At 41.5% G+C, this 19,079-nt stretch overlaps 1 protein-coding gene across 1 annotated transcript in view; it reads left to right on the plus strand.

The window, feature by feature from the left end:
- Positions 1-274: 274 nt before the first annotated feature.
- TOMM20 (translocase of outer mitochondrial membrane 20) overlaps positions 275-19,079 on the plus strand; it is a 162,953-nt gene continuing 144,148 nt past the window's right edge. The window contains exon 1 of the mRNA XM_077486554.1: positions 275-524. Within this exon, the coding sequence (XP_077342680.1) occupies positions 398-524 (127 nt within the window). The 5' untranslated portion in view covers positions 275-397. The remainder of the gene's footprint in view (positions 525-19,079) is intronic.

The following is a 19,079-nucleotide window of genomic DNA, read 5'->3' on the forward strand; positions in this document are numbered from 1 at the left end:
TTTAGGGGTTCTAAGTAATTTTCTATATAAAAAAACAGTTTTAAACATGTAAAAAACAAAATCTCAAAATTAGGCTGGTCCTTGAGTGGTTAAAATAAAAATTGTGGAGTTGTGGGCAGTGGAGCTCAAGCTGCAGTGATTAACAATAAAGTTCAGTTAAAAAAAAAAAGTGGAGTGGAGGCCCCATGCTTCCTGTCATCGGTGTAGCTCCACTCTGCAGCTAGATCCCCTTGGAAAAAACGTGCTAAAGGTCGACGGGAAGTGACGTATTAATTGTGAGGTTTTTTTTTTTTTGTTTTTCAACCTCGCGGGTGCTGAAGGAGAGTGCGGGTTGCATGCAGTGAATTTTCTTTGTCCTCTTTCTTTTTCGGACGCTTCTGAGAGGAAAAAGAGCAAGATGGTGGTCGTGGGAAAGACTAGCGCCATTGCGGCAGGCGTTTGCGGGGCCTTGTTTTTGGGTTACTGCATTTACTTCGACAGGAAACGGAGGAATGATCCCAACTTCAAGAACCGTCTGCGGGAGAGTAAGAGCGGAATTTATTGCTTTACAATCCGTTTGATTTATGTGACACGGGATTAGTAAAGCACGTGTACCAGTCAGGTTTTCTCTTGTATCGTTCAGCCTTTTCTGTGGAGGACTTCCTGTGGCTTTTAGCTCTGTAGAAATAAGGGGATCACTTGTTGCATATCCAGGGGATTTATAACGTGCGTTTATGAATTCTAGCTTACCTTTTTTTTTTATATATGTTTCAGCGTGGACAACAGATTCATGCACCTGTTAGAAACAATGAATTTGCTGCAAGCAGTGCTTGCCAGGCTATCCATCCTCAGCAAGGATGAGCTTAGCCACGTTCGTACACAAGTCTGAACCTGCCTGAGCTATCCTGCCAGGGAGCTGTCAAAGCGGACAGCTAATTGTAGGCGGTGGGATAATTATGAAACCACTCCCATTTGTCCCACTTGTGCAGAAACAAACGCACAGACTCCACTTTAGAGTAGCAAAAGGTAGGAATCTGCAACAAAGGATGTTGTAATCCCTGCAATGTACATAGATCACCCAGAAGGAATTTTTTATGGGACATACTAAAAGGAATGACAGAATGGAATGCCCATAGACTTTAACAGGGAGATGGAATGCCCATAGAGAATAATGGAACAAAGTGGAATGCCCATAGAGAATAATAGAAAAGAAAAATCAATTAGTCTTTAGACATACCAAATGTATTTTTTGCTAACCTACTTTTAAATATCAGTGGCCATGTTTAATTTTGAGATTAGGTGGGATTATTATTTGTTTTCTATGGAATGACAAACATGACAGAAGGGAATGTCCATAAAGTATAATGGGAAGTAAAATATAAACTAATTTGCAGGCAAATCTGAGTGACATAGCAATTTATTCTTTACCACAGCTGTTCCTCAAGTAGAGTATTAGATTGTAAAATTGAGATTATTTGGGATTACAGCTGTTTTCTATGGAATGACAGATAAATAATAGAAAGGAATGCCCATAGAGTATAATGGGAAGCAAGATGTGTCCTGGAGTCAAAACCATGGTCATATCAGATCATTCTTTAGCAAACATACTCTCTATGTCCAGTGGTGATGTCCAAAATTCACATTAAGTGGGATTAATTTTGGTTTATATGGAATGACATGCATATGACAGAGTGGAATGCCCATAGAGTATAATGGGAAGCAAGATGTGTCCTGGAGTCAAAACCATTGGTCATATCAGATCAGTCTTTAGCAAACATACTCTCTATGTCCAAAATTCTGATTAAGTGGGATTATTATTGGTTTCTATGGAATGACAGATAAATAATAGAAAGGAATGCCCGTAGAATATCATGGGGAGCAAGATGTGACCTGGAGTCAAAACCATTGGTCATATCAGATCAGTCTTTAGCAGACATACTCTCTATGCGTTCGACTCTAAACAACAAGCTCATCCCTAATCGTCAACGATCCGTGATCCGAATTAGAGGTCGACCGATATGGGTTTTTCTCTGGCCGATGCCGATATTTAGAAATCGTGGTGGCCGATAGCCGATATATAATGCCGATTTGTTTTTTTTTTTTTTTTTTTTTTTTTTTTTTTTTGGGCCGATATGTTAGGCCGATTTTATTTTATTTCTTTATTTTTTTCCTTTTTTATATATTATTTTTTTTTTTAATCCCCCTTGATCTAAAACACCTTTCCCACTGGGGCGTTTTTCAGGCGCTTTTGGGCTAAAAATAGCGCCTGTAAAGTGCCTGCAAAATGGCTCCCCTGCAGTCTGTGTGAAAGACAGAGCACTTTCACACTGAGGCGATGCGCTGGCAGGATCTTAAAAAAATCCTGCAAGCAGCACGTTTGGAGTGGTGTATACCGCTCCTCCACCACTCCTGCCCATTGATATGAATGGGCACCACTGCCGAAGCGCATGCAATGCGATTTGGCAGCAGTGCTTCATGGGCGCATTTAACCTCTTCCTTGGCCGCTAGCTGGGTTATATGTGCCCCACTAGCAGCCAAATAGCACCGCTAAAATGATGGTAAAGAGCCGCTAAAACTTGCGTTTTACCATCAACGCCTGCCCGCTCCAGTGTGAAAGCAGCCTTCATAAGTGATACAGAAAATTTCTTACATTTAAACATTTATTAAACAAAACAAACCTCCAATCAGTTTACTTGTATGTATGATTTAGATAAAAAAAAAAAAACCTATGTATTAAATAAAAACAGGTAGTCAAAACTTTTGGACAAAAAAAAAAAAAACGGGCTAACTTTACTGTTTTATTTTATTTTTTAAATAGTGTATTTTTTTCCCAAAAAAATGCATTTGAAAGACCTCTGTGCAAATGCCGTGTGACATAAAATATTGCAACAACCGCTATTTTATTCCCTAGGATCTCTGCTAAAAAAATATATATATAATTTTTGGGGGGTCTAAGTGATTTTCTGGCAGAAAATACAGGATTTTTTATTTGTAAGCAACAAGTGTCAGAAAAGATTTAGTCTTTAAATGGTTAAACTGAGAATTTCTACACACAGAGATGACTTCATTCATTCAAGTGTAAACATTGTATCATTTTGTTCTTTTCTTGGCAGCCTGCCCAGAGAGGAGGAAAGATGTTTCTATGACGACTCAGGCAACTTACACTGACTTCTATACAGAAGTAATTTCAAAGTCCCGCTGTAGTTCTAAATCGGCTTTTTATCAGCACAATCGGCCGATGCCGATTAATTAAAAAACGCAAATATCGGCCGGCCGATATATCGGTCGACCTCTAATCCGAATGGGTCACCCTGCTCGGATCGGCACACGCCGCGATCCACGGAGCGCTCCGCAGTCACGGCCTTAGGAGAGGCCGAGGCTTAGGCTTAGCTACGAAAGCGGCGGCCATCTTTCTACACCCAGGCCGTTTACAATGTGATCGCTCCATCATCACTTGTAAACAAACCAGCGTCATGTCATGACGTCGGTTCCTCTCTCCCCTCTCTGTACTGAGCTGTACAGTGGAGGGGGAGAGATCGGATGGATGCAGCGCTGTGGGCAGCATCTGTAGTGCCAACAGCGCTGCTCTTTGACAGCCTACTCTGCCATGCCCTGACAATACCCTGCCAATTCTCTGCCAATACCCAGCCGTGCTCAGCAATACCCAGCCGTGCTCAGCCAATATTACAGTGGGGGAGATTGTGGATATTACAGTGGGCACTATATGGCGATGGAATTTTCACAGGTTTTTGCAATTTCAATTATTATTTTCTGAACCCAAAAATGATCCGATCCGTGACTCTGATCCAAGGAACGATCCAATCTGTGAGTTATTTGATTCGTTGCACCCCTACTCTATGGGCATTCCCCTTTGTCATTCCATAGAAAACAATAATAATCCCACTTTATCTCAATTTTGAACAACACCACTAAACATAGAGAGTTGTGCTGGAATCACAAATAATCTCAATATTACTATATCCTTCTCTACTTGAGGAACACCTGTGGGAAAAGATAAATCGCTATGTGTCTCAGATTTGCCTTGAAATCAGTTTTATATTTTGCTTCACATTATACTCTATGGGCATTCCATTCTGTCATTCACCCTTGTCATTCCATAGAAAACAATAATAATCCCACTCAATGTCGCTCAATTTGGACATCACCACAGAACATAGAGAGTATTTTTGCTAAAGATTGATCTGAAATGACCAATGGTTCTGACCACCTTGCTTCCAATTGTACTCTATGGGCATTCCACTCTCGTATGTTTGTCATTCCATAAAAAAAAAAAAAAAAAATCCCACTTAATGTCAAATTTGGACATCACCACTGAACATAGAGAGTATATCTGCTAAAGAATGATCTGATATGACCAATGGTTTTGACTCCGGGACACATCTTGCTTCCCATTATACTCTATGGGCATTCCTTTGTATTATTTATCCGTCATCCCATAGAAAACAGCTGTAATCCTAAATAATCCCAATCTTACAATCTGCTTCTCTACTTGAGGAACAGCTGTGGTAAAGGATAAATTGCTATGTCACTCAGATTTGCCTGCAAATGAGTTTATATTTTACTTCCCATTATATTCTATGTGCATTCCACTCTGTCATATGTATGTCATTCCATATAAAACAATAATAATCACGCTTCAACTCAATATTACACATTGCCTTTCATTATGGACAGAATGTCTTCTAAAGATTGATCTGATATGTCGAATGGTTCCCAGTCCAGGTGACATTTTGCTTTCGATTCTACTTTGCGGGCATTCCTTTGTATTATCTGTCATTCCATAGAAAAGAGATGTAATCCAAAATAATATCAATATTAATATCTGCTGCGCTACTTGAGAAACACCTGTGGGAAAAGATAAGTCAATATGTCTCTCAGATTTGCCTTCAAAAAAGATTATATTTTGCTTCCCATTATGCTCTATGGGCATTCCTTTCTGTCATTCACCTTTGTCAATCCATAGTAAACAATAATAATCCCACTTCATCTCAATATTAAACATTGTCACTGAACATAGAGAGTATTTATGCTAAAGATTCTTCTGATATATTGAATGGGTTTGATTCCAGGAGACATCTTGCTTCCCATTATACCAGGGCTCGACAAAACCCGGTCGCCAGGTTGCATTGGCGACTAGAATCAGCGACCTTGCGCCTGGGGCAGCATAGCTAGGGGTATCCCGTCTCCGTGGACCCCCCCCCCCCGCGCGATCGCGTCGGGCCGCGCCGCAGGCGGCCGGTAATTGAGCCCCCGGCTTTGAGGCCTTCTGTGATCCTATGGTTCCTTCTGGAATCTGGCGCCCTCTTGTGGTGGCCGTTGGAATTACAACCAACAATGCTAATGGGCCAGTCTTTCTCCATCCCTTTACTTAGAACCCCTAAACAAAAAAAAAAAAATATATATATATATATATATATATATATATATATATATATATATATATATATATATATATATATATATATATATATATATATATATATAATATATATTTTTTTTTATTATTATTTATTCTAACACCCTAGAGAGTAAAATGGTGGTCGTTGCAATACTGTCTGTCACACCATATTTGCACAGCGGACTTACAAGCGCACTTTTTTTGGGGAAAAATTTTTTATTTAATAAAAAAAAAAAAAAAGACAACAGTAAAGTTAGCCCAATTTTTTTTTTTTTTTTATATTGTGAAAGATAATGTTACGCCGAGTAAATCGATACCCAACATGTCATGCTTCAAAATTGCGCCCGCTCATGGAATGGCGACAAACTTTTACCCTTTAAAATCTCCATAGGCGACGTTTAAAAAAATTCTTCAGGTTGCACGTTTTGAGTTACAGAGGAGGTCTGGGGCTAGAATTATTGCTCTTACTCTACCGATCGCAGCGATACCTCACATGTGTGGTTTGAACACCGCTTTCATATATGCGTTCGCTTCTGCACGCAAGCTTGGCAAGACAGGGCACATTTAAAACAATTTTTTTTTCTTATTTTAACTTTTATTTTTATTTTTTTCACTGTTCTTTAAAAAAAAAAAAAAAAAATGTGTGTCACTTTTATTCCTATTACAAGGAATGTAAAAATCCCTTGTAATAGAAAAAAGCATGACAGGTCCTCTTTTATATATGAGATCTGGGGTCAGAGAGACCTCACATCTCATATTTACACTAAAATGCAATTTAAAAATGTCCCTCTAAGAGCTATGGGCAATGACTTGGAGACAGGTGGGGGGCTGGGGGCGCTATCTTCCCCTCACTCGTCTCCATGTCAGGCCAGGGACAGGTCCAGATCGCCGTCACGGACCCGGCTCCTAACTTTTTTAGCTGGCTCCTAGATTCCAAGCAAATTTGTCAACCCCTGCATTATACTCTATAGCAGGGATATGTAATTAGTGGACCTTCAGCTGTTGCAAAATTACAAGTCCCATCATGCTTCTGCCTGTGGCTGTCAGAGTCTTGCAGAGCCTCATGGGACTTGTAGTTGGAGGTCCGCTAATTGCATATCCCTGCTCTATGGGCATTCCTTTCTATCATTTGTCATTCCATAGAAAACAGCTGTAATCCCAAATAATCTCAATTTTACAATCTGCTACTCTACATGAGGAACAGCTGTGGTAAAGGATAAATTGATACGTCTCTTAGATTTGCCTGCAAATGAGTTTATATTGTACTGCCCATTAGAGGTCGACCGATATGGGTTTTTCTCTGGCCGATGCCGATATTTAGAAATCATGGCGGCCGATAGCCGATATTTGATGCCGATTTTTTTTTGGGCCGATATGTTAGGCCGATCTTATTTATTTATTTTTAATCCCCCTTGATCTAACACACCTTTCCCACTGGGGAATTTTTCAGGCGCTTTTGGGCTAAAAATAGCGCCTGTAAAGTGCCTGCAAAATGGCTCCCCTGCAGTCTGTGTGAAAGACAGAGCGCTTTCACACTGAGGCGATGCGCTGGCAGGATCTTAAAAAAAAAAAGTCCTGCAAGCAGCACGTTTGGAGTGGTGTATACCGCTCCTCCACCACTCCTGCCCATTGATATGAATGGGCACCACTGCCGAAGCGCATGCAATGCGATTTGGCAGCAGTGCTTCATGGGCGCATTTAACCTCTTCCTTGGCCGCTAGCTGGGTTATATGTGCCCCACTAGCAGCCAAATAGCACTGCTAAAATGATGGTAAAGAGCCGCTAAAACTTGCGTTTTACCATCAACGTCTGCCCGCTCCAGTGTGAAAGCAGCCTTCATAAGTGATACAGAAAATTTCTTACACTTAAAGCGGAGGTCCACCCTAAAATGGACCTTCCGCTCATCGGAACCCTCCCCCCCTCCGGCGCCACAATTGGCACCTTTCAGGGGGAGGGGGGTGCAGTTACCTGGATAATCCAGGTAACTGCACCCACTTCCGGGCTAGCTCTCTGCGGAAAGGGGCGTACATTACGCCCCTTTCCGCAAGTGCCCCGCTGCCTGCTGGGAAACACACAGATCCCAGAGGCAGCGGGGACCGTCCTCATTGCGCAGCGCGGCTCGCGCATGCGCAGTAGGGAACCGGGAAATTAAGCCGAAAGGCTCCACTTCCTGATTCCCATACCCAAGATGGCGGCGGCAGCACTCGAGTGTCGATCTAGAGATCGGCTTCGGGTGCCGACATCGCGGGTGCGCTGGACAGGTAAGTGTCACTATTTTAAAAGTCAGCAGCTGCAGTATTTGTAGCTGCTGGCTTTTAAAAAAAAAAAAAAAAAAAAAAAAAAAAAAAAAACGCGGAGTCCCGGCGGACTCCCGCTTTAAACATTTATTAAACAAAACAAACCTCCAATCAGTTTACTTGTATGTATGATCTAGATTAAAAAAAAAAAAAACCTATATATTAAATAAAAACAGGTAGTCAAAACTTTTGGACAAAAAAAAAAAAAATGGGCTAACTTTACTGTTTTTATTTTAATTTTATTTTTTAAATAGTGTATTTTTTTCCCCAAAAAAATGCATTTGAAAGACCTCTGTGCAAATGCTGTGTGACATAAAATATTGCAACATCCGCTATTTTATTCCCTAGGATCTCTGCTAAAAAAATATATATAATTTTTGGGGGGTCTAAGTGATTTTCTGGCAGAAAATGCAGGATTTTTACTTGTAAGCAACAAGTGTCAGAAAAGATTTAGTCTTTAAATGGTTAAACTGAGAACTTCTACACAGAGATGACTTCATTCATTCAGAAGTGTAAACATTGTATCATTTAGTTCTTTTCTTGGCAGTCTGCCCAGAGAGGAGGAAAGGGTTGCTATGACGACTCAGGCAACTCACACTGACTTCTTACAGAAGTCATTTCAAAGTCCCTCTGTAGAATCGGCTTTTTATTAACACAATCGGCCGATGCCGATTATTTAAAAAACGGCAAATATCGGCCGATATATCGGTCGACCTCTACTGCCCATTATACTCTATGGACATTCCATTCTGTCATATGTTTGTCATTTCATAGAAAAAAAGAATAATAATTCCACTTAATGTGAATTTTGGACATCACCACTGGACAGAGTATGTCTGCTAAAGAATGATCTGATATGTCCAAAGGTTTTGACTCCAGGTCACATCTTGCTTCCCATTATACTTTATGGGCATTCCACTCTGTCATATGTTTGTCATTTCATAGAAAACAATAATAATCCCACATAATGTGTAATTTGGACATCCTTAAACATATAGAGTATGTCTGCTAAAGAATGATCTGATATGACCAATGGTTTTGACTCCGGGTCACATCTTCCTTCCCATTATACTCTATGGGCATTCCATTCTGTCATATGTTTGTCATTGCATAGAAAACAGCTGTAATCCCAAATCATCTCAATCTTACAATCTGCTACTCTACTTGAGGAACAGCTGTGGTAAAGGATAAATTGCTATGTCACTCAGATTTGCCTGCAAATTAGTTTATATTTTACTTCCCATTATATTCTATGGGCATTCCATTCTGTCATATGTATGTCATTCCATATAAAACAATAATAATCCCGTTTAATTTCGAATTTGGACATCACTGCTGAACATAGAGAGTATGTCTGCTAAAGATTGATCTGATATGACCAATGGTTTTGACTCCAGGTCACATCTTGCTCCCCATGATACTCTATGGGCATTCCTTTCTATTATTTATCTGTCATTCCATAGAAAACAGCTGTAATCCCAATCTTACAATCTTCTACTCTACTTGAGGACAAGCTGTGGCAAAGTTGAAATTGCTATGTCTCTCAGATTTGCCTGCAAATGAGATTATATTTTACTTCCCATTATACTCTATGGGCATTCCATAGAAAACAATAACAATCCTGCTTAATGTCGAATTTGGACATCGAGAGTATGTCTGCTAAAAATTGATCTGATATGACCAATGGTTCTGACTCCAGGTCACATCTTGCTTCCCATTATACTCTATGGGCATTCCACTCTGTCATTTAATTTTGTTTTGCCATAAAAAACAACAATAATAATCCCATCTAATCTCAATATTAAACATGGCCACTGATATCTAAAAGTAGGTCTTTAAAAAAAAAAAAAAACATTTATATGTCAAAAGAGTCTGTCACAAATTGAATTTTTTTTCCATTCTGTCATTCCTTTTAGTATGTCCCATTTTTTTTATTTTCCTCAACAAAAGTGGTGTTATGCTCTAACAATTCTTTTTAGAACTAGCCTTAAAGGGGTTGTAAAGCCTCAGTCAGAAAAAACTCCTGTGTTCCAGGGCCACCTTTTTTTCTTACCTGAACACTATCATTCCAGTGACGGGGACGAGCACACCAGCTTCAGCCAGTGTCAGGGGATGATTACGGGAATAGATTGATAGCAGCGCAGCCATTGGCTTCCGTTGCTGTCAATCAATTCCAATGGTGCGGGGGGCAGGGCCAAGTCCTGCTGTCTGTGTCAATGGACGCAGACAGCAGGACAGGAGCACAAGTGCCACGAGGGAGAGTGGCTCTCTAATGGGGCACTTGGGAAAAGGAGGAGGCGCCAGGAGCACTGCTGAGGGACCCCAGATGAGGATTGTAGCCACTCTGTGCAAAACCAACTGTACAGAGTAGATAAGTATGACATATGTGGGTTTTTTTTTTTTTTTTTTTTTTAGAAATCTTTTACTTACCCTTTAAAAAATATAATACATGTGTCATGCTGTTGCTGGCTGTGACATCCTCTCCTTCATCCCATGGATTGTCACATGAGGTCTGATCAGAGCTGCCTCTATGCGCTGTTCTACGTGTTTTGGCTAGGTGGGGGATGCAATCTATCCTTCAGCTGCCTGTAATTGACATTTAGATTGTGGCAGAACCCCTGGGGACATCTTGTGGAACCCCAGTTTAGAAACCCTGCTCTGGACATTCACCTAGCCTTCCTACAGCCTTACAGATAGCATGAAACCTTCTTGTACCAACATCATTTTGTGAGTACTCTTTGTGGGCTGTCCCTCACTTGTATACTTAGGATGGATAGTCCTGGTAGCCCTGCCAGCTTATGCTCCTCAAAGTGCTATAAGGTCTTGTAGTTTACTCTCAAAGGGACCTGATGCCACTGGCTGTACAATCCTCAGTGTCTTCTCTAACTTCTTCAGGGTCAATGGTCCAATCTGTCATATCTAGGGAAGAATTATCTGCACAGGGGCCACACGTGTGATTCCATGTCTTCTCGATGATACAAGCTGCTTTGCCGCCTCACCTGTTGCCTGATATCTGAGACACTCAAACTTGGCTCCTGCGTTTATTGCAATTCCTTCTTACCAGGCATGCTGGTCCCTTGTATCCATTTTGTGTGTAATTTGTAGGGGAAGCTCCTCACTTGGTGGATTACAGGTACTAGGGAGCACATAGGACAGTGAATAGAGGTTCTGCTTCAGACCCTGAGGAAGCTCCAAATACCTCTCAGGTTGATATCTGTTCCCTTGTTCTGAGGCAAGATCTTACATTAACACTATTGTAGCACCCTAAGGCCTTTTTCACACTGAGGTGCTCCTAAACTGCACACTTTTGAAGAGCTTTGCAGGTGCTTTTGAAGAGCTTTCCATTCATTTCAATAGAGTGGGGTGTTTTTTCACCGACCTGCCAACACACTGCCCCAGTGTGAAAGGGGTCTAAATGTTTCCTGTCTCACTAAAGCAGAATTCTCTGCCGCTACGTCTGATCTATTCCAAAAGCTATTGCCACTTCTGGAATTTGTGGATACCAAAACCTGTAAATGCTCTTCTGCCTCTCCAATCCCTTCATACATTAAAGAGGAAGTAAATCTTGATGAGTTTACTTCCTCTTTCATTCCCTGCAAAGCATAATGGACTACTATGCATCGCATAGTAGCCCATTATGTGTCACTTACCTGACACAGGAGCCAGCTAAGTCACCGCTGTCCCCTGTAGTCCGGCGCATCGATCTTCTCGGTGGGGTCTTGCAGCTCCGCCGCTGTCATTCGGCGAAGCAGCAATGACGTCACTCCCGCGCATGCGCACGGGAGCCGAGACGCGTGGCATCTTCGTCATCGAGGATGCCACGCTCAGTGTGCCTGCGCGCCGCTGTCCACGGCGCATGCGCCGTAGACAGCGGTGCCCATCTTCGGGCAAATATCTCCTAAATCGTATAGGTTTGGGAGATATTTCTTGGACCTACAGGTAAGCCTTAATCTAGGCTTACCTGTAGGTCAAAGTGGTTTTAAAATGGTTGTAAACCTTTACAACACACTTTGACCTACAGGTAAGCCTAGATTAAGGCTTACCTGTAGGTCCAAGAAATATCTCCTAAACCTACATGGTTTTGGAGATATTTGCATGCGCCATCACCGAGAAGATGGATGCGCCGGACTATAAGGGACAGCGGTGACATCGCTGGCTCCTGTGCCAGGTAAGTGACACATAATTAACTACTATGCATCGCATAGTAGTCCATTATGCTTTGCCTTTGCAGGGAATGAAAGAGGAAGTAAACTCATCAGGGTTTACTTCCTCTTTAAAGCCTGAACTAGTTCACTTCCATTTGTAGAATGTGAAGGGGACGTTTTAGCAGAGATTGTGCAGAGTTTTTTACCACCAGAATTTAAGGTACTACTTTAGCTTCTTGCCACATGCTGGCTGGGATCCCACATTTAAAGCGGTAGTAAACCCGCAATTTTTTTTTTTTTTTTTTTTTTTTTTTTTTTTTTTAAAACCTGCAAAGCAAAAGGCATAATGAGCTAGTATGCACCGCATACTAGCTCATTATGAAATACTTACCTTAGAACGAGGCCCCGACATCTCGCCCGATCCACGCCGAGGGAGCCGACATGCTCCCTCGGCGTCTCTTCCGGGTATCGCGGCTCCGGCGCTGTGAGTGGCCGGAGCCGCGATATCGTCACTCCCGCGCATGCGCGCGGGAGATTTAAATCCGGCCGGACGAGCGCTGCCGGATTTTCACGGAGAGAACCCCCTTGTGCGCATGCGCCGCTGCAGTCAGCGGCGCATACCGAGGGGAATATCTCCTAAACCGTACAGGTTTAGGAGATATTTTTTTTACCTACAGGTAAGCCTTATTATAGGCTTTCCTGTAGGTAAAAGTTAAAAAAGTGGGTATACAACCACTTTAAGCATGAAAAAAGAAGGCAATTCCTAGAAAGCCTTTCCCTATACTTGATCAAGTGGAGTGGGCCTTATACAATGATTTGCCTAACTAAAAGTGGTTATATAGTTGCATAGTAGGTGAGGTTATTAATAATAATAATAATATTATTATTATTATTATTATTATTATTATTATTATTAGATTTATATAGCGCCGACAGTTTACGCATCGCTTTACAACATTAGGGCAGACAGTACAATTACAATACAATTCAATACGGGGGAATCAGAGGGCCCTGCTCGTTATTGTAATCTAGGAGGTTGAAAAAAGACACAAGTTCAACCAATGTGTGTGATTATATGTCAGTATTATATTGTATATCCCTGTATGTTGTGGTCATTCAGATGCTTATCTAATAGTTTCTTGAAACTATCAATGCCCCCCGCTGAGACCACCATCTATGAAAGGGAATTCCACATCCTTGCCGCTCTTACAGTAAACAACCCTCCACGTAGTTTAAGGTTAAACCTCTTTTCTTCTAATTTTAATGAGTGACCACAAATCTTGTTAAACTCCCCTTTTCAAAAAAGTTTTATCCCTATTGTGGGGTCACCAGTATGGTATTTGTATATTGAAATCATATCCCCTCTCAAGCGTCTCTTCTCCAGAGAGAGCAAGTTCAGTGTTCGCAACCTTTCCTCATAACTAATATCCTCCAAACCTATTATCAGCTTTGTTGCCCTTCTTTGTACTTGCTCCATTTCCAGTACATCTTTCCTGAGGACTGGTGCCCAGAACTGGGCAGCATATTCCAGGTGTGGCTGGACCAGAGTCTTGTAGAGCGGGAGAATTATTTTATCTCCTGGAGTTGATCCCCTTTTTAATGCATGCCAATATTCTGTTTGCTTTGTTAGCAGCAGCTTAGCATTGCATGACATTGCTGAGCCTATCATCTACTAGGACCCCCAGGTCCTTTTCCATCCTAGATTCCCCCAGATGTTCTCCTCCCAGTGTATAGATTGCATTCCTATTTTTGCCACTCAAATACTCTGTTATGCTCTGTCTGATAATTTTTATGCATTGTACCCCATGGAAGGGGAGTTTGAGAAGAGATGGACTGTTTCCACTGTTGACCCAGACATTCCTATAAAAAAAAAAAATCTATAAAATAATATATATCTGTAGGAAGGTTTAGGAAGTGCATATTGTATTTATATAGTTCAGCATTTCTCAACCAGGTGCCGAGGCATCCTGGTAGAAAAGATGAGATTGAGCTCCCAAACCCCAGCCCAACCCCAAATATACATTGGCATTGTGAGCTCGGCCAGAATACACTCAGGAAAGTGAAGGTAAAAGGAAGACAAGTGTGTGCTGTGCTCTCTGCCTCCCCCTACAGTGCAGTACCTGGCTGTGTGAGGGAAGGGACTGTACTGTAACTTTTTAAAGGCTGTATATGTGTGCTTGTATGTTACCTTTTTAATCCTGACCCCCTATTCCTGTACCATCAGAACTGCTTTTTTTTTTTTTTAGGGCTTGTTTATAATAACAGCAAGGACTGCCGCTCCTCTAAAAAGCAATCCACGCTCAATTGCTTTTCAGAGGCATTTGACAGGTGGTAGAGGCAATATGTTGCCTCCTCACCACCTGTAGATGCAGCGCCGCTACACCGCAATTACATGCAATGCACACAGTTGTGGGGTGGTTGCAGTACAGCCCCATTCACCTGGGAGTATACTTCCAGCTGCACTGTACACCCCCAGATGCTGCCTCTGCAGCTAAAGGGGAGCAGTTGGGGGTAGGGTACCGATTCCAGTTTTTTAAGACCGAGTAGCAATACTTTTCCTCAAGTACTCGCCGATACCGAATAATTTATTTTATTAACTTTGTGGTGGTTAGGGTGGAGGGAAGGGGGTTATTTGGGTTCTCAATCACTGCACTACAACACCCAGCAGACCTGCCCTCCCCCTCCAAGAAGTTCTGCAGCAGCAAAGCCTGGCTCAGTGCAGGACACACTACTCACCAGGCAGGCAGATCGGTCACCATGCAGAGTAGCCCGAGGAGGAGAAGCACATCGCAGGAGGACACAAAAAAACCGAGCCGCCATGGGAGGGGGTGCAGCCGGGGTGGGTCTACTGCAAGGAATGAAAATCCCCACTGACAGCTAAAACGTCATTGTTTAAGGAGGCGGCGGACCTGAAGGTATCGGTTTCAGGTATCGGCGCATTTGCACGAGTACCGATATACTCGTACAGATCTTAGTATCGGTGCAACTCTAGTTGGGGGTAGTAAAAATAGCAATGGCCTACTGTGAACTAGGGCTGAAACAACTAATCGATTACTATTTTCATAATCGATTAATCGGCCAGTAACAAAATGGGGTTCAAGTTAATGAGTCTGATATTTGCTAGATTGACCCTTTAAAAGTATATCTCTCCTCTAATAGTATATACACTATATCTCCTCTAATAGTTTATTCTGTATATCCCCTCTAATAGTATATACATTATATCTCTCCTCTAATAGCATATACAGTATATTGCTTCTAATAGTATATACAGTATATCTCTCCTCTAATAGTATATACCAGTGATGGCGAACCTTGGCACCCCAGATGTTTTGGAACTACATTTCCCATGATGCTCCACTACACTGCATAGTGCTAGAGCATCATGGGAAATGTAGTTCCAAAACATCTGGGGTGCCAAGGTTCGCCATCACTGCTATATACAGTGTGTGTGTGTGTGTGTGTGTGTATGTATATAGAGATCTCTCTCTTCTGTCTGTTATTCTCAGAGTGGATTAGATATTTTGGTCCCTAACCATATAGTTGGTTATTTATATTTTCTACTGCATAGAGATATTTAAGAATAAATTGGCTTATTTTTTTTTTTTTTTTTATTTTAAACTTGACATATTAACAAAATTATACACCACACTTTTTTTATTTATTTTTTTATTTTTTTATAGGTTATTAACCGATTAATCAAAACAATAATCGGGCAACTAATCGATTATGAAAATAATCGTTAGTTGCAGCCCTACTGTGAACAAGCCCTTGGTTCACATCTAGCAGCGCCTAGAGGCGATTCAGTTCGCATTGTGCGCTATACAAGTATTTCATTCATTCATTTGCATCTATATGGCTGTGTGTAGGGCAGTCCATTAATTTCATTGGCCTGCCCTACCTGCAGAAATGCTGGAAACAAAGTCCCTGAGACTTTTTAAAATTGCACCACACAAAAACGCCCTGCATTTGCCAAAGTCCATCTAGTTCAACCATAAAAATAATATACAATTGCAAATACCCAATCCTATACCCACAGTTGATCCAGAGGAATGCGAAAAACCCCAGCAAAGCATTATCCAATTTTCTACAGCAGGCAAAAACAATTCCTTCCTGATCCCCGAGAGGCAATCTGATTTTCCTTGGATCAACTTTACCTATAAATGTTAGTACCCAGTTATATTGTGTACATTTAGAAAATAATCCAGACCTTTTTCTTAAAGCAATCTACTGAGCTGGCCAGAACCACCTCTGGAGGGAGTCTATTCCACATTTTCACAGCTCTTACTTTGAAGAAACCTTTCCGTATTTGTAGAGGAAATCTTTTCTCTTTCTGTTAGGATTCTTCTTCTCTTGTGATCAGTCAAACTCCAGGTGTATTGAGAAGCAGACAATTTATTTTTGATGTGTGACACAAAAGGGTGAAGCTTACAAGCCAAAAGATGCAGTAAGACTCACACAAAGGAATGCATACCCCCCCCCTCCTAATACCTACAATAATACAGCCTCTATGCTTCTATTGGCTGAGGAAACACAGCTGCCTGGTACAAGTTGGTACTTTATTTTGGCTAATCAGGGTTTCCTGTACAATCTTATGCTACCATATATAGTTGAGCATAATCATCCTACAACTTACTAGGGAGTTAAAGCAAAACGATACAGCAAGTTAATTCCAAAACGTTCTCAGAAGTCATTTTAAAAATCAGTCTCTGGGTTATTGTTTTTCTAATAGTCACACAATAAACATTTAAAACATTTCGAACATTCCCTCCTCTTTCTGTGACTTTATCTCAACACATTTTGATGATAGTCCCTTTTGTTATACACTTTCAGACTGTATGTCATTAAGTTGAGCTTTGATGTCCACATAGATCTCCTCAGAGGTAGGAAGGCTTTGATACATTGTTCTTGAAACTGCAGTTTCAATCAGTTTTTGTGAAAGTCCTCGAATACAGGGAATGCAGCAGCATCCGCAAGTGACCAAAACGGCCAAAGCCACAGCGATTGAGATCAAACATGATGTGGTAAGTCCAGTCCATTTACCGAACCATCCTTCAAGCCAGTTTGTGAATGGATCATTAATACCTGAGTTTTCCGCTAATTCATTCGCTAGAGCAGTCAGTCCTAGACTCTAGTCACGGTCCCTCCAGGAGCTGTATTATTAGATAAAGGTGTAACACATGCTACCAAATGTTTTGCATACCCCTCTTTCAGCTAGGACCATATCTAAAGCCATTTGGTTCTGCCATAACATTAAAGATGTGGGGGCCAACTGTTCTGCTAGGCCCTTCACAGCATCCCTAGTATAGTTTACAAATCATTGTTGGTTATAGTATATATTTGTTGGTTATAGTGTATATATAGTTAATCCAGTCAAGATTTTTGTTTATAGTCACCCACCAGAGAAGAGACTCAAACTCAGCTGTCACCTGATTCCTGGCCTTAAACTCATCTGCCACCCCGCGAGGAATCTCAACCTTATCTATGTAAATCTGAGAGTCAAGTGACCCCATGGGAGAGGTGTCCCTCCGATACTGTTGGTGACTCTTACTCCACATGTGTTCTGACAGGATCCTCCGGGGCATAGCCAGCTGGACCATAGTGCAATTGCCTTGGGCATTGGCCGGTAGCCTAGCTCGAAGTTTCTTATCCGCACACATCCACCAGACGTCAGCTCTCTGAATGTCTTGTTCAACCCAGTCACCATTGTCTGTGTTAATCCTCCACACAGTAGTCATCGGGTAGTGACCCAAGATCCACCCCGCTATGGTTCCTTGGGGGTGCAAAACAAGTAAAGTTGCCTAAATACGCGGTAACTGCTGGAGGTATCTGAGGTCTCTGTACTGGGGGAAACAACAAACTCAATGTGTGACAGGTAGAATTTTTTGTTTCAGGTTTATAGCTCTTATTATACAATCACAACATACATTTTAAACCTTCTGGATCTGTATTGCAATCTAGAGGAAAAGGGACCGTTGCTAAATGTGGTCTGGCTTAGGCACAAACTAAACAGTTACTTTTTTTTTTTTTTTTTTTTTTTTTCCCTCTTGGTAACCAGTCTCCAAAGCTATTGCATCTTCTATTGTTAGATTTACTAATCTTATAGTTTTACTCAGAACTTCTATTTTAGTATGGCCTTCTTCTTTCCCTTCCATGTCTACCTTTTTCCTGTTGTCTGGTTTTATTAGGTGGTAATACCTCAAGGAAAAATTTGCCTGAGGGGTCAGTTCCTGACACCCATGCTCCCATAGAATACATCCGCTGATCTTCCTTCCTCGGTTCCTTTAATGTTATCGATAATTGGTTACAGTTCTTACAATGTGTGCAGGAAGAGTTGGCCGCTTCTGTAATTTTAGTCTTTCCTTTTATTCTACTCTTTTTAGGCCCTGGTAGATTATACCCCCAATCTTAATACACTGTGGTCCACGGGGCCTGATTCCATGCTTGACATCCTGTCCTATTCCAGAGCCAGCAAATGTATTTATCTGCCAATAGAAGTCCTCTAGCCCCAGTTGTATCCCTGCAATCTGACAGAAGGCTACCAGTATAGTGCTAGTTATTCCCTCTATAAAGGTTAGATTCAATGCTTTTCCTGTTCTTTCCCAATCCAAAGGTTCCTCTGTTCTTCATAACTTATAACCCCTCTTATGGATGCATCTCCAAGAGTCGCCAGTAACCCAAGGATAAATACTGTCCCTTTCATCCTAACCAGCTACAGAGTTCCAGTGGGGGTAGGGGTGTTGGATGGGGAGGGAGACTTCACCCGTTTAAGACAAGTCCACCTTGTGTGAGACCTCCTTTTGTAGCCGGATTTTCTGGACCTCTTGTAGCCTACTGGCCCTATTCTGCCTGTAAAACCTTTTTGTAATGGGACTGGTGAATCCAGGTAGACCTCTCTGCAATCCTTATTGCAGTAGGGGTAGTTAAGAGGACTTTGAAAAGACCATCTCACCTTGGGGAGTACCACTGCCTTTTCTTATAACTTTTTGTTAAGACCCAATCTCCCATATGCATCTCTTCTTGAATTGGACCTTCTAGGTCAGAACCAAAATCATTAGTACATCTTTGTCTTCACAACCTAGACATGTATTCTGCTAGTGTGTGCTCAGGCTACTCAGTAGGTGTTTCCTTTCATTGTAAGGGTATCTTTTATTTTTTTTATTTTTTTTTTATGGCCTTCCATGTATCATTTAAAATAGGCTTAAAGCTTCTTTTGTGGGTGTGATATGCATACTGGTC

This window comes from Lithobates pipiens, unplaced genomic scaffold (assembly GCF_037356315.1).
Source record: "Lithobates pipiens isolate NorthernLeopardFrog02 unplaced genomic scaffold, aLitPip1_a1.2 Scaffold_18, whole genome shotgun sequence".
In the NCBI taxonomy this organism is placed as follows: domain Eukaryota; kingdom Metazoa; phylum Chordata; class Amphibia; order Anura; family Ranidae; genus Lithobates; species Lithobates pipiens.